The sequence below is a fragment of the Fundulus heteroclitus genome, chromosome 22 (genome assembly GCF_011125445.2).
Source record: "Fundulus heteroclitus isolate FHET01 chromosome 22, MU-UCD_Fhet_4.1, whole genome shotgun sequence".
Taxonomy (NCBI): domain Eukaryota; kingdom Metazoa; phylum Chordata; class Actinopteri; order Cyprinodontiformes; family Fundulidae; genus Fundulus; species Fundulus heteroclitus.
Window position 1 is genome coordinate 5,876,541 of NC_046382.1, and position 15,891 is coordinate 5,892,431.

The 15,891-nt window shown below is 39.8% G+C and overlaps 1 protein-coding gene across 1 annotated transcript in view; it reads left to right on the plus strand.

The window, feature by feature from the left end:
* Positions 1-15,891, plus strand: part of LOC110367724 (protein NLRC3-like) — a gene marked incomplete at its 5' end in the record, with an annotated part of 45,403 nt that overhangs the window by 24,543 nt on the left and 4,969 nt on the right. Inside the window, one exon of the mRNA XM_036125927.1 lies at positions 4,594-4,767. Coding sequence (XP_035981820.1) covers positions 4,594-4,767 — 174 coding nt within the window. The remainder of the gene's footprint in view (positions 1-4,593; positions 4,768-15,891) is intronic.

A 15,891-nucleotide genomic window follows, 5' to 3' on the forward strand; every position in this document is an offset into this window, starting at 1 on the left:
ATATCTCTGTTATCTTATTATATACCGGTGGAAATTTCCCTAGGGTGCGTATTTTTTAAAAACATGGTTACACATTAATACCCTTTCCAAACATGGACCATGCACTTTCTGTTTACATTGAAGCCTTTTGGACCAGATGTACTTTTCCACTAGCCTCGTGAGACCATCCTGATCTCGCGAGGTTTCAAGGTTTCACTCGCAGATCAGTCTGGCTACTCTCCGTTAAAGAAAATTTGGAGCCGTTCACCAAACGAACGTCCAATCAGCGTTGGCTTTGAGGCGGGTTGAGGTGTGACGCAACGGGAAGCGCAACATTTCAGTCTAAAGAACATGGCGGCTTCAGCCGATGAAACTAGCGTTAGCGCGGCTATCGAGCAAGTTTTATCGGAATTACAGAGTATTTCTCTGCTGAGCTAACGAGCCTTTACCTGCAGCAGCAAGAGTAGCTTGGCTTGTGGTTGTGTTTTCGTCGTCGCTCTGTTACGAGCGACGACGAATCTGATTGGTTTATTTGGCCCGTCTATCACCAACATAGGCCAATCAGCTAACCAGTATTTTCACCCCTTCCCAAAATTACTTCAACGGAAGGTTTCCAGATGGATATGCGGAGCAAATCTATCTGGCGGAGTCAGGTAACTTTTCCACTGCCTTGGTTTGTTTGCAGCCCTTTAGATTAAATGTACTTTTCCACTGCCTAGGTTTGTTTGCATTGACCCTCTACCTCTTATCTTGACCTCCAGAGTGACACACACACATTCTTTCTTAAGTATAGGTTACAGCACATTTTAAAACATTGTGACAAGATATATTCATTGTAAGATATTAATCCACTGCATTCCCTTAATAAATGTTTTTTTTTTTTACATTGATACTTGTGTTACATTTGTTAACATTGTGTCATTTTTATCTTGTAAATAGAAGAAGAAAAAGCAATATTGGTTTCATGAATTGGCTCAAAGAAATTCAGCCCCACGTATCGGGTATCAGTTTGCCTGATGTCAAAATAATTTGTATTGTATCGGCCTTAAAAAACCTGTATCAATCGATCTCTAGTCGCTAGAGGTGGGCGGATTGATCCTAGGATCGCTACTATCGATACCAACGTGGGTATTGATATTGAACAATATTCTTTTAACAGGATCGATCCTTTTTATTCTCTCCCCACTGCCGCAGATTCATCAGTCACCCGTACTGTGTCACGGGCCGGTGTAGGTACCAAATTGACTCGGGCTGCCAGATTGACTCGGGTCCTGCGTCTTCTGATGACGTCACTATACATTGTTGGTTTAACGTTTGCTCAATTGCGCAAAATATTGTGATTGGTCTGGACAACTTACTAAAGTAATTATAGCGGGGTGTAGGTTTTATTCGAGAGCGGGATTGCGGCTTGTAAACGGACAATTTTACGAAGAAAATCGCCATGGTCCCTGCGCCTCCCGATGACGTCACCAGATTCTCCGTGGTCCTTGCGCCTCCCGATGACGTCACCTTATGGCAACACCACTCAAACAAACTACATAGAGCCCGCGGTCTGCATTTGTAACGAATCAATTTTATTAAGTTAATTTAGCGGTTTCTTTTTTCTCAAAAGCTTGAACAAATATTCAAGCCATTTTACAAATAAATAAAAAAAACAACAAATATTTGACAATTGGCTCAATGTTTGGAAGAATATTGTTAACAAAAATGGAAGGGCAAGCCAGACTAATTTATCCAGCATATATCTTAAATGTACCAAATACCACAATAAAAAAATAATCAAATTCATTACAATTTCATCTGGAATAATAAAAAAACATGTGATCAGAAAGAACAACATCAGTACAAAAAGGAGGAATGAACGTTATTGATTTTACAGTGATGAATGCCGTGGAAGACCGCGGGCGCATAATCTAGTTTGTTTGAGTTGAGTTGCCATATGTAGACGTCATCGGGTAGCACCCGAGTCAATCTGGTACCTACACCGGCACTCTGCTGGCTGCTGCCTGCTCCCCCTCCCCTCTCGTACATGGCTCAGCGACGCTAGCCAATCAGCACGCAGGCTCAGCCTGGCCCGCCCACTCTGCTCTCTCCACCGAACACACACACAAACAACCGGCGCGCGGCGCGCGGCTCCTGTTCAGACACGGAGAGAGAAAGAGAGAGAGACCGCCAGAGCGTAAAAACAAGAAGACAGAAAGAAGCGCCGTTTGGCTCTATTTTAATACCGTAAATGAAATCAAGCTGTATATTTTGTAAAAACCCGGTTAAATTCAGTGGAAACACAACAAATGTATCTAAGCACATGAAAAACCATGAGCAAGAAAACGTCGAGCGACAGACGAAACTTCTCTGATTGCCCTGACAGACCCACAGACTGACGTCACTTACTGAAGCGTTTCAGTCCTCCAGAAGACATCCAAGTAGATCAGAGTGGTCCTCTTTAGCAGCAGTTCATGTTAATTTTCAAAGTAGATATTATCTATCATATGCTACTGGAGCCCACACAGAAAATGTAAATAAGACCTTGAATGAACCCAGTACATATATCCTATTAAAAAGTGTTATTTAAGATAACATTAGCTAATCCTTTATTTGTCCCACGACAGGGAAAATTATAGGATTAAAGCAACAGGCAGGTGCACACAATACAGACAAAATTACATAAGGATTGAAAGATGGAGGTGGATTAGAAAAAAAAACACTGAACATAACATTATTATTATTATTGTTTAATTGTAATAATGAAATAAAAATCAAAGTATCGTTATCGGATCGATTAAAAATTCCCGGTATCGCACACCTCTACTAGTCGCCGCCACTGTCATCAACAGCCATGGCAGCTGTTGACGGCCATGCCACAAACATTTATGTTATTTTTGCACATTTGGCACCAAGTGCTTGAAAAGCAAGTTGTTTTTATTCACATACTTTCTCTGAGCCTCCTTGCTTTTTCTCCATCTCAGCATCCTAAATTGCACATAAAGGTAGTTAATTTATAATGAACCAGTTCACAACAAAAGGCAACATAAAGACGTGTAAAATCAGACAGATCCATCAATCTTTCCAAGGAGAACATTGGTGACTGTAAAGATATAAACAAGATTTCTGATTAATTGTTTAATAGCAGATTTTTCTCCCTGTCTCCTCAGACTGAGTGGCTGTAACCTCTCAGAGAGAAGCTGTGAAGCTCTGTCCTCAGTTCTCAGCTCCCAGTCCTCCAGTCTCAGAGTACTGGACCTGAGGAACAACAACCTGCAGGATTCAGGAGTGAAGCTTCTCTCTGCTGGACTGGAGAGTCCAAACTGCAGACTGGAAACTCTCAGGTACAAAGTTCTCCATCCTGTGGAAACCAGATTTCTGTCTACTACCTGCTAAAAACATGATGGAAATGTTCAGTGATAGATTTGTCAACGTTCGAATAACCTTGATTCCTCATGAATACAAACTAGAAGCCTATTGACCATATGGGAGTGATTCTCAAATGTTTTCTTTTGTGCCCACATGAACTCCAAAACTCCAAAAGATAATGACTCAAAACTTTTACTTTTATTAAAAATGTTTTCTGTGAAGCAGGCGCTGTACCGATCCGTTGTGGTAAAGAGAGAGCTGAGCCAAAAGGCAAAGCGGTCGATATACGTTCCTACCCTCATCTATGGTCATGAGCTTTGGGTCGTGACCGAAAGAACGAGATCCTGGATACAAGAGGCTGAAATGAGTTTTCTCCGTAGTGTGTCTGGGCTCTCCCTTAGAGATAGGGTGAGGAGCTCAGTCATCCGGGGAGGACTCAGAGTAGAGCCGCTGCTCCTCCACGACGAGAGGAGCCAGTTGAGGTGGCTCGGGCATCTGGTCAGGATGCCTCCTGGACGCCTCCCTGGAGAGGTCTCCTCCCGGTGGGCACGTCCCACCGGGAGGAGGCCCAGGTGAAGACCCAGGACACGCTGGAGGGACTATGTCTCCCGGCTGGCCTGGGAACGCCTTGGGATTCCCCCGGAGGAGCTGGCCCAAGTGGCTGGGGAGAGGGACGTCTGGGCCTCCCTACTGAAGCTGCTACCCCCGCAACCCGACCCCGGATAAGCGGAAGAAAACGGACGGACGGACATGAACCTCATCATCGACAAAATGCAGAGACCCAAAATAAGAGACACACAGAAACACAAAGGCCATAGATATAGAGTCTGTGTCTCTGTCTCTATCTATATTAAGGACATTAGCTAAATTCATCTGCATTTACAATGCAGACTAACTCAGCCTTAGAACATTAGCTAAGATTATTGTATTGACATCATATCATTTTATCAGATTTACCAAGTGGTTGGCTTGCTTTAACCTGCTCATTACACAGTCTTGTGTTCAGAAAGCAGCCCATCTTAGCGCAGGTTCTGCTACATGTTGCTGCTCAGTTTATCTGAGCCTCTTTGCTTTTTTTCCATCTCAGCATCCTAAATTGCACGCAAATGTAGTTTATTTATGAGGAACCAGTTTACAATAAAGGGCAACATAAAGACATGTACAATCAGACAGATTCATCAATCTTTCATTGGTGAATGTAAAGAAATAAACAATATTTCTGATGAATTGTTTAATAGCAGATTTTTCTCCCTGTCTCCTCAGACTGAGTGGCTGTAACCTCTCAGAGAGAAGCTGTGAAGCTCTGTCCTCAGTTCTCAGCTCCCAGTCCTCCAGTCTCAGAGAACTGGACCTGAGTAACAACAACCTGCAGGATTCAGGAGTGAAGCTTCTCTCTGCTGGACTGGAGAGTCCAAACTGCAGACTGGAAACTCTCAGGTACAAAGTTCATCCTGTTGAAACCAGATTTCTGTCCATTACCTGTTAAAACATGATGGAGATGTTAGTTCAGTGACAGATTTGTTAACTTTTGTCTGACCTTTATTCCCTATGAATACAAACCAGGTGCAGATTCACAGTATATAAGTGATTCTCAAATGTTTTGTTTTGTGACCACTTTAAAGAATGAAACATATTCAGGACCCCCATCCGAACAAAATGCCTAAGGATTATAACTGTTATAGTTTCCTATTTTAATGCATTAAATAATAACAATAATAATAATAATGTTCCTGCCTTTTAGTAAAAGACAGCAATAAATTCATGGTGTGAATAATTTACGTAAATATGATAATAAATAAGTTCATAGTTTAAAATTAGTCCAAGTAAATCCATGTTAAAAACCGTTAAAAAGGTTTTGGGTTTGATATTTAATCAGAGTGAGATATATCACCTTCGTCAGATTTGTACGTGAATTACGTGAGATAGTGAGTGCTCTCTATGTTAAACTATCTTTGATCTATTTTCTCTGGGAAAATCAGGGTTCCATCAAGTAAGGTAGAAAAAGCTGTTCATGTTGAAGTTAAATGTGTTCTACACACTTCCGCCTTGGAAAACATTCGTCTTTGTGAGAATTGCTTTGCTCAGAAAGCACTTGAACATGTTTTGAAAGTATTTTGGATATAGAATAAAAAAAAAGTCTCACCGATATATTTGTTTTAAAGCTAAACTAGCAGAGTTCGGAATGTACGGGTGATATTCAGACATGGATCTTGGTCAGTAATTATTTTTTTATTCTGTATATTTCAGTTACAATAAAACCAAATTTATGAATAAAGGTTCTTCAGAGAACTCAAGCAAAGCTAGCCTTCTGTGGAGAACTTTTTTCATATTGTTTGCTGGCTGTCTAGCTTCACCTAGTCACCTGTTGTGAGGACAGCATACTACTACTACTACTAATAATAATAATAATAATAATAATAATAATAATATAATAATAATAATAATACACCAAACTTATATAGCACTTTTTGGCCACTCAAAGACGCTTTTACAAAACAATTTTTAAAAACAGAAATATACGAAAGATCATACTACGGAAAAAAAGCAAGTTTGAATAAGTTTGATTCGTAGTTCTGTAATGAGTTCCAAAGGGTTTGGGGCAGCAGCAGCGAAATTTTGGTCCCCTAAAACCGTTGATCTGAAGATTACTCAGAATCGATTTTAAAAAGTATATACATTATTTATCAATGGTTTCTAACAGCCAGACTCTTTAAACATTGCCACAATTTTTAACTATGTAACATTAACAACAATATAAAAGATTTTCAACAGTGAAATTTTGGTCCCCTAAAGCTGTTGATATGAAGAGTGCTCAGAATCCCTTTTAAAATGTAAATGAATATTAAAAAGGTTTCTAACAGCTATAATCTTTCAACATTGCCACACTTTTTAGCTATATAATATTAACAACAATATAAAAGGTTGTTTAAAACAAGGGATGAAACAAAATAGTTCACAGCCTTCAAACACAGCTCCTTCTCTCTCTGGAAAGATAGCAAATGTTAATTTTAACTATCCATGAACCTCATCATCGATCAAATTTAGAGACCCAAAATAGACGAGCTGAAAAAAGGCAAAAATATTATCAAGCCATTTATATTTAAGACAAACTTCAGTTACTTTAGTTTTATTCCTTTCTAGGATTTTAATAACCTTAGTCATCTGCAGATAACATATGTTAGCTGACTGCGGAGAAGCTGTTACTCTGAGAATTACCTCGGGCTCACATTGAATACGGTGCAGATCTGGTTGTGGCGCGAAAAAGAACCCAAATAATTAAAAATCAATTTGTTGAATTAAATCAGTTGCATATATTTGGGGGTCCTCTTACAGAGTGTAAGTCATTTTACTGCTTAGTTCCTAGAGTTGAGTAGATAGCACCAGAAGGGGGCGTCTATTCGCTTTTCTTTCTGTAGTAATCCTGTACGAGAAAGACCTCGCCATGTTGTTTTGAGAGGAAAAGAAATAGCCCCTCTTTGCTTTTTCTCCATCTCAGCATCCTAAACTGCACGTAAAGGTAGTTTATTTATAATGAACCAATTCACAACAAAAGGCAACATAAACACACGTAAAATCAGACAGATCTATCAATCTTTACAAGGAAAACATTGGTGACTTTAAAGAAATAAACAATATTTTTGATGAATTGTTTAATAGCAGATTTTTCTCCCTGTCTCCTCAGACTGAGTGGCTGTAAGTTCTCAGAGAGAAGCTGTGAAGCTCTGTCCTCAGTTCTCAGCTCCCAGTCCTCCAGTCTCAGAGAACTGGACCTGAGTAACAACAACCTGCAGGATTCAGGAGTGAAGCTTCTGTCTGCTGGACTGAAGAGTCAAAACTGCAGACTGGAAACTCTCAGGTACAAAGTTCTCCATCCTGTGGAAACCAGAGTTATGTCCATTACCTTCTAAAAACATGATCGAATTGTTAGTTCAGTGATAGATTTTTTCTACTTTTGCTGAAACTTTTTTAAAATTTAATTAAATGATATTAAAACTGTTTTAAACCGCTATAATTTTTCAACACTGCCACACTTTTTAACTATATAATATTAACAACAATATAAAAGGTTTTTGAGAGACAGCATGCCCAATTTGTGGCAGCGACATCTGATACTGGCACTTTCTGTGGCATCTCCAGCTAATAGTGGCACTTGTTGTGGCAGCGGCACCTAGTAGTGACAATTGCAGTGGCACTTTCACTGGTATGCGCCTACCAAGAAGATGTCACAACTGTTGCCGCATTCCTGTTGATGTGTGTGGGCAAACGATTTGTTATAGATGTCCGTTAGTTTATAACTACTTCCAAATAATCATGTTTTATTGATATTATTTCCAATAAAAGCTTGTGGAACTTTCGCCAGCTGCCTGTCACAAGGTGTCACAACGCTGCAAGTCTAGCTGCCATAACTAATGGCGTGTCATCTGGCACCTTGTGGCAGCTGCAGTCACTAAGCTGACTGGCTGCCTGCCGCACTTCTGTTGCTGTTTATGGGCAAATGCTTTGATTTTGCGGTTATTCAATACCTATTCTATATTTAATTTCAATTAATCATGTGCTAAGTTCACATCATTTAATCCAAATTCCTGAATACTTAATTTCTTTTTTGACTGGAATATTGTAAATTAGAAATTCAGAGCAGTTGTGGATGCTTAAAATTCCACATTTATTATAATTCAACTACAGGCTTTGCTATCTCCCTGTTATTTTCCAGCACCTCCTCCTCTCTCACAGCTCAGCCTCCACTCCCTCAGCAATCAGTCACTCCTGTTAGGCACCAATCAGTCAGTACTCACTCCACCTGTCAGCCTCTCTATTTAAGCTCACTTCAGTTTGCTTCTCGTCGCCGGCTCGTCTTCAGTCTCTACCAACACCAAGCTTGTCAAGTCCTGTTCTCTTCAGTCTCCTCTCTCCACGTTTGCTCCCTGCTTTATTGCTGGATCTCCTGCTACCCGTGTGCTCCAAGTAAGGTCTCTGCTAGCTGCTGGATTTCCTGCTGCCCCAGTGCTCCTAGTAAGCAGCCTTGCATCTCCAAGAACTCTCCCTCTCTGCACATCTGGTTCGACAACAGCCCTGCATCTTAAAAGAACTCTCTCACTGCACCTCTGGTTCAAGAGTTGTCCTAGCCCAACTAGTCACAAGATCCTGCTCTGTGTTCTCCAGTCTCTTCCAGTCAGCCTGCTCCTGCACCCTTCATGTTAATAATAAATCTTCTTCAAACTCTAGGGTCACTTCTGGAGTACCACAGGTTCCAGTCCTTGGACCAATTCTCTTTACTATATATATATGCTTCCGATTGGCAAAATTATCAGACACCATAGGATTAATTTCCACTGTTATGCTGATGACACTCAGTTATATTTATCCATAAATCCTGATCAATCCAATCAATTACTTCAACTACAGGCATGTCCTGATGACATTAAAAGCTGGATGACTTTAAATTTTCTGCATTTAAATTCTGACAAGACAGAAGTTGTAATCTTTGGACCAGAGTTCTCAGAAAATAAAGTTCTTAATCAATCACTTAATCTGGATAGCATTAACTTGGCCTCTGGTAATAACGTAAAAAATCTTGGTGTTATTTTTGACCAAGACGTGTCATTTAAATCCCATATTAAACAGGTTTCCAGAGTTTCCTTTTTTCACCTCCGGAATATTGCCAAAATTAGAAACATTCTGTCCAGTAGTGATGCTGAAAAACTAGTCCATGCATTTGTTACTTCAAGGCTGGACTATTGTAATTCTTTGCTATCAGGAAGTCCACAAAATGCAGTACAAAGTCTTCAGCTGATCCAAAATGCTGCAGCAAGAGTTCTGATGAAAATCAACAAGAGGGATCATATTTCTCCAATTTTAGCTTCCCTTCATTGGCTTCCTGTTAAATCAAGAGTAGAATTTAAAATTCTCCTTCTAACGTATAAAGCCCTTAATAATCAAGCTCCATCATATATCAGAGCTCTGATTACCCCGTATGTTCCTAACAGAGCACTTCGCTCTCAGACTGCAGGTCTGCTGGTGGTTCCTAGAGTCTCTAAAAGTAGAATGGGAGGCAGATCCTTTAGCTATCAGGCTCCTCTCCTGTGGAACCAACTCCCAGTTTTGGTCCGTGAGGCAGACACCCTGTCTACTTTTAAGACTAATCTTAAAACTTTCCTTTTTGACAAAGCTTATAACTAGAGCCGCTTATGTTGCCCTGACCTACCTATGGGGTTGTGCTTTTATGGGCTTAGGCTACTGGATGACATCAGGATCTATTTTTCTCACTCTATAGAGTTCTACTGTTCTTCAATTATGCATTGCTTGTCGTCATTTCTGCTTATAACTTTTTGTTCTCTCTCTTTTTTTTCTTCATAGTAGGTACATCTGGTCTGGCGTTCTGTTATCTGAGACTCTGAGACATCATCCAGAGAAGACAGATCACCGGCTACTACGATCTAATGTAGAACAGATTACTAGATCAATGTTTGCTTCTGTGCTTGTTTGTCTCTCTTGTTGTGTCTCTGCTCTGTCTTCTGTAACCCCCATTCGGTCGAGGCAGATGACCGTTCATACTGAGCCCGGTTCTGCTGGAGGTTTTTCCTTCCCGTTAATGGGTGGTTTTTCTTTCCACTGTCGCTTCATGCTTGCTCAGTATGAGGGATTGCTGCAAAGCCATGGACAATGCAGATGACTCTCCCTGTAGCTCTACGCTTCTCCAGGAGTGAATGCTGCTTGTCGGGACTTTGAAGCAATCAACTGGTTCCCTTATATAGGACATTTTTTACCAATCTGTATAATATGATTGATTTTGTAAAGTGCCTCGAGATGACATGTTTCATGAATTGGCGCTATATAAATAAAATTGAATTGAATTGAATTGAATCATCTCCAGTCCGGTAACTAACTCTGGTCATCATCATCCACAACTCCGTACTTTCAATAAACTTCAAAAGAACAAGCTCTGTGTGTGCGTGCTCTGTCCGGGTTCACAAAGACAAATCATGACACACTCCCATGGAAAAAAATTGTGTCCCGTCCCAATCCCGGGCCAGAGTAGGAAAAAAAAGTCCTGTCCCGTCCCACTCCTGGTAAAATTACTCCCACTCCAAATGACTCCCACTCCTGCTCCATTCCCATTCTTGTTGTCTTCATTAAGTTTTCTGGCAATACATTAAACCTGAATGTCTATGAAGGGTCAGTTAAGTTCGTTTTAGCTGTAGTAAAGGCCAGTTAAAGCAAAAGGAATGATAATAAACAAAAAATAAAAGTAACAAACAAGGAAACAGACCATGCCTATCTTAGTTGAATAAACAAAATGTACAATGTTGCCTTTTACTAATACATTTAGTAATTGTTTCACATGAACAATGACGTTACTTTTATGTTTCAAATTGCTGAAACTAAAGAAAAATGCACCTAGCAAGAGATTTATGTTCAATTAAGAAAAAAGTGCATTATATTCACAATTTAGATAATGTGCCTCAATGGTTCAAAAACTTAGTTTTGTAAAAGAAAAAGTTGAATATCATTCGAGCATGTTAGTGTTTTTTCGTTTGCAATAAAATATCCATAAACTAATTAGGGTTTACTATCAGAACCAATACATTCATCGAACGTTAAACATTAAACATTAAACTCTCAACTTTTATCAAAAATTGAGAGTAAGATTATGTTAATTTTCATTGGTGGTGTGGAGCTGGAGGCGGAGCTAACTGGACCCAGGAAGAGCCAGTGTAGGTACCAGATCGGCTCGGGGGGCCTGCGCCTCCCGATGACGTCAAATATATGGCAACTCCACTCAAACAAACTACATTACGCCCGCGGTCTCCATTTGTTACAAATCAATTTTATTTTGTTAATTTACGGTTATTTTCCAGTAACTTAATCGAGGCATGAACACTTTTAACATAATTTTGAAATTATTATTCTAGATGAAATTGTGACAATATTCTTCCAAAAATTTAGCCAACTGTCAAGTATTTGTTGATTTTTTTTTTTTTTTTTTTTTTTTTTTGTAAAATGGCTCGAATATTTGTTCTGTCATTTTCAGTGTGGTCCTTGTTAATCATTATACCTAAATATTTTACCTAATTTTTATCAATTAAAGTGGGTTGATTATTTTGAATTGCTAAGATTTCATATTTTTCTCTGTTCATCTTTAAGCCTGAAGCTTTTGAGAAAAAAGAAACCGCTAAATGAACTAAATAAAATTGATTTGTTACAAATGCAGACCGCGTGCTCAATGTAGTTTGTTTGAGTGGCGTTGCCATAAGGTGATGTCATCAGGAGGCGCAGGGACCATGGAGAATTTCTTCGTAAAATTGTCCGTTTACAAACCGCAATCCCGCTCTCGAATAAAACCTACACCCCGCTATAATTACTTTAGTAAGTTGTCCAGACCAATCACAATGTTTTGCGTAATTGTGCAAACGTTAAACCAATCATGTATAGTGACGTCATCAGAAGGCGCAGGCCCCCCGAGTCGATCTGACCACCCGAGTCGATCTGGTACCTACACCGGTCCAGTCAGCTCCGTCTGATTTTTATCTGACGAAACATGGAAGTAGACATGTTTTACTTTTGTTAAAAAGTGAAAGTGTTCACACGTTGTTTAGTTAGTGGGTTGAAAGAGAAAAAAACACAACTGTTTAAATAATACTAAATAAAATAATAAAGTAGTTATTGGCCGTAATATTACACTGTTTCACATTGGAAAATGAGTCCAGGAAACATGTTTTACAAGCAGGGTACTGAGTGTTAACACCGTGACATTCAACTCTCGTCAAGTTTGTTAATATTTGCAACTTTACAGTCGCCATGTGAGGTTAATTGATAAGTCCTTACTTCTGACTTTGCGTTGCAAATCCAACCTTTCCAGGTTGAGTTTGCCACTAGCGGTTTATCCCCCCATTCTGTTTTTGAGCGCGGGCGGAAAAAATAGATCGCAAGCACTGTTGGCTTCTGGGTCGTGTAGTTCTTTTGACTTGCATTATAGTTTAGGTTTCTTGGAAAAAACTATCCTACATTTTTTATTTTATTAAATTTTTTGGCATCAATCCTAGTTTATTGTACCTGCTATTGGTTTACTTCCGCTCCCGTCTGCTCCCGATGATATATAATCCTGTTCCGTCCCAATCACGTGATATTTACTCATGTTGACTCCCATCCCACGGGATTCCCACAGGATTCCCGAAAAAATGTCAGCCTCTAATTTCCAACCCTTTTAAAGTTTGAATTTTTTATAGTTATTGCTAAAAGTTCCATAACTAAAATAAATAAAAGAGGCGAGATACTGCAACCCTGTATAATACCTCTTTCTATGTTTAATCTAGGACATGTGCCGTGTGACAGAGAAACACATGTATTGATGTTGGTATTTACCTTGTGTTCTGAAAGCATCCCAGCTTAGCGCAGGTTCTGCTACATGTTGCTGCCACTGAGAAACCTGATGTCGCCTCCACTGTCATCATCAGCCATGGCAGCTGTTGATCGTCCCTGCCACAAACATTTCTGTTATTTTTGCACATTTGGCAGCAAGTGCTTGAAAAACAAGTTGTTTTTATTAACACTGTTTCTCTGAGCCTCGTTGCTTTTTCTCCATCTTAGCATCCTAAATATGACGTAAAGCTGAAGCAGTTCACAGTAAAAGGCAACATAAAGATGTTTAAAATCAGACAGATCTGTCAATCTTTCTAAGGAGAACATTGGTGACCGTAAAGAAATAAACAAGATTTCTGATTAATTGTGTAATATCAGATTTTTCTCCCTGTCTCCTCAGACTGAGTGGCTGTAACCTCTCAGAGAGAAGCTGTGAAGATCTGTCCTCAGTTCTCAGCTCCCAGTCCTCTAGTCTCAGAGAACTAGACCTGAGTAACAACAACAAACTGAAGGATTCAGGAGTGAAGCTTCTCTCTGCTGGACTGGCAAATCTAAACTGCAAACTGGAAACTCTCAGGTACAAAGTTCTCCATCCTGTTAAAACCAGATTTCTGTCCATTACCTGCTAAAAACATTTATTTACATGTATTCCCTATGAAAAGAAACCAGGAACATAGTCACCATATAGGAGTATGTTTACTTTTGTGGAACCTTTGAAGAATGACCCCCCCCCCTCAATCCCAACAAAATGAATCAGAAATTTAAACTGTGTTGTTTTCTGTTTTAATGCATTGCCCAGAATCCTTTAAAAGTCTAAATACATTATATTAAAATGGTTTCTAACTGCTAGAATTTCTCAACATTGCCAATCTTTTTAACAATATAATATTAACAACAATATAAAAGGTTTTTAGCCCGACTCGTTCCTGCAGTCAAAACAAAGGATGAAACTAAAAAGTTCACTGCCTGCAGACACAGCTCCTTCTCTCTCGGGAAAGATGGCACATTTTAATTTGAACTATCCATGAACTTCATAAACAATAAAATTAAGATACCCAAAATAGGGAGCAAGTTTACAGTCAAAAAAGTAACAAAAAAATCTGGAGCGAGTAGCAGGAGAGATCAGAACAGAGAAAGATGAAGCAGAGCTCTCGAAGCAGAGCTGAAACCCGAACGAGAGAAAAGCCCCGTATATCATGAAGGTATAGACATTTAGATGTCTGTTAAAAAGATGCAGTAAGACTCAAAATTAGAATTTAGTATTTAATATAAAAACAATCAGACTTGTTTTTATTGTATTCCATATAGTCACTATCTGCTCCACCATAACTTGACAATGAGTTAAAAGAAAATACTGAAAAATTTGTGCACAAGCAACACAAGGACTGCTAAACTACTCCCACAACCAGGACTCGGTGTTTTTGAAGGTGAAGTATCTTATTTGGGCTTGGCTTTCTTTCTGAGTGAAACCCTTTAATTATCTCCCAGTTTCCCACAATAAAGCAGAACATGAGTGGTGGATAGTTTGTACTTTTCAATGTTCCAGTTTTCTGATCATCACGCCCACCAGAGTTGACTCAGCACATCCCAAACACATGCAGGCCGGAGCCCAGAGATACAGGGAAACTAGTGATGAGACAGCAAGAGAAAGAGATGCAGAAAGTGGTGCAAATATAGGACAAAGTTTAATCAAGAGTGGAAGAAGGAGAGCACACTGAAAGACTTGATCTGACCTCAGATGGGAGACGTCTCAAAGGCATTCTGCTGATTCTGCAAGTGTGAAATGTGTGCTCACCATATGCTGCTAAACCCACTGATTCAAGCCACTGATTCTTTCTCAGCTTCAATTCTTGACTCCATCAATGAGATTAAAGCGATGTAATCACCAAAACAATGGTTCTACTGACTATCAGTTTACCTTGTGTATTTTAGGTCCTGTTTGAAGTTTGCTTAAAGGCAGAACCTTCTGAAGAGTTTGTTAGTTTGCAGAGTTTCCATCCCAGTGGAGCTCTAGTCTGGATTCTTCTGTTTAAATCTGTCAGATGTTACTTTTTATTTCCTACAGAACAAAAATCAGTTTGATTTTCATTTTATATTCATTAAAACCAGCTGAGCAACAGCTTCTTTAGTACTACCCTCTCATGGTAACATTATGTGTTGACTTGTGTGTCTGCAGCTTGTCAGGCTGTCTGGTCTCAGAGGAAGGCTGTGTTTCTCTGAAATCAGCTCTGAGCTCCAACCCCTCCCATCTGAAAGAGTTGGACCTGAGTTACAATCATCCAGGAGACTCAGGAGTGAAGCTGCTGTCGGCTGGACTGAAGGATCCACGCTGGAGACTGGAAGCTCTCAGGTATGGAGGAAAAAGAGGTACTTTATGACAAAGTTTAGACTGATTTATGACCCCATATCATAAATCAAAACCTCCTCAATTAAACGCCCTCTCCAACCCCTCTTATAACTTCCAGTCAGAATAATTGTATAGTTTATTTAAATAAAGCCTGGTTTCATTCCTACCTTTCTGACCACACTCAGTTTGTGTAGACTAAGTCCTATCGTTCCAACTCCTCTCCAGTTAAAAATCGGTGTTCCCCAAGACTCTGTCCTGGGACCCCTATTGTTTGTCATTTACATTCTCCCCCTTGGCAATATCTTCAGAAAATTCAACATTAATTTTCTGCAAATGACACCCAGCTCTATCTTTACTGTAAGCCAAACTCTTCACTTCCACAACCTTCATTAATCTCCTGCTTAACCAAAATAAAATCCTGGTTCACCTCCAACTTTCTTTTGAATTGAATAATGATAAAACAGAAATCCTCCTTGTCGGAACCAAATCTGCATTATCCAAAGCTCACAGTTTCTCCCTTTCATTTTAAAACGCCTTAATCCTCTCACATTAACGACCTTACTCGCTCTGCTTAGGTTCACTTACGCAATATCAATTGCCTTCGCCCCTCTCTCCCCAGGTTCCACCTGTTCTCTTATCTGTACACTTTCCGCATTGATTACTGCAACTCTCTTCTTTTTGGTCTTCCTCATAAATCCCCTCACAAGCTTCAGGCAGTGCAAAACACAGCAGCTCGCATCATTTCCAGAACCCCCCCCCCCCCCCCCCCCTTTCCATCTCATCACCCCAGTCCTAGAGCAGCTCCAATGGCTACCTGTCAAGTTCAGAATTCAGTTAAAAATCCTCCTGCTTACTTT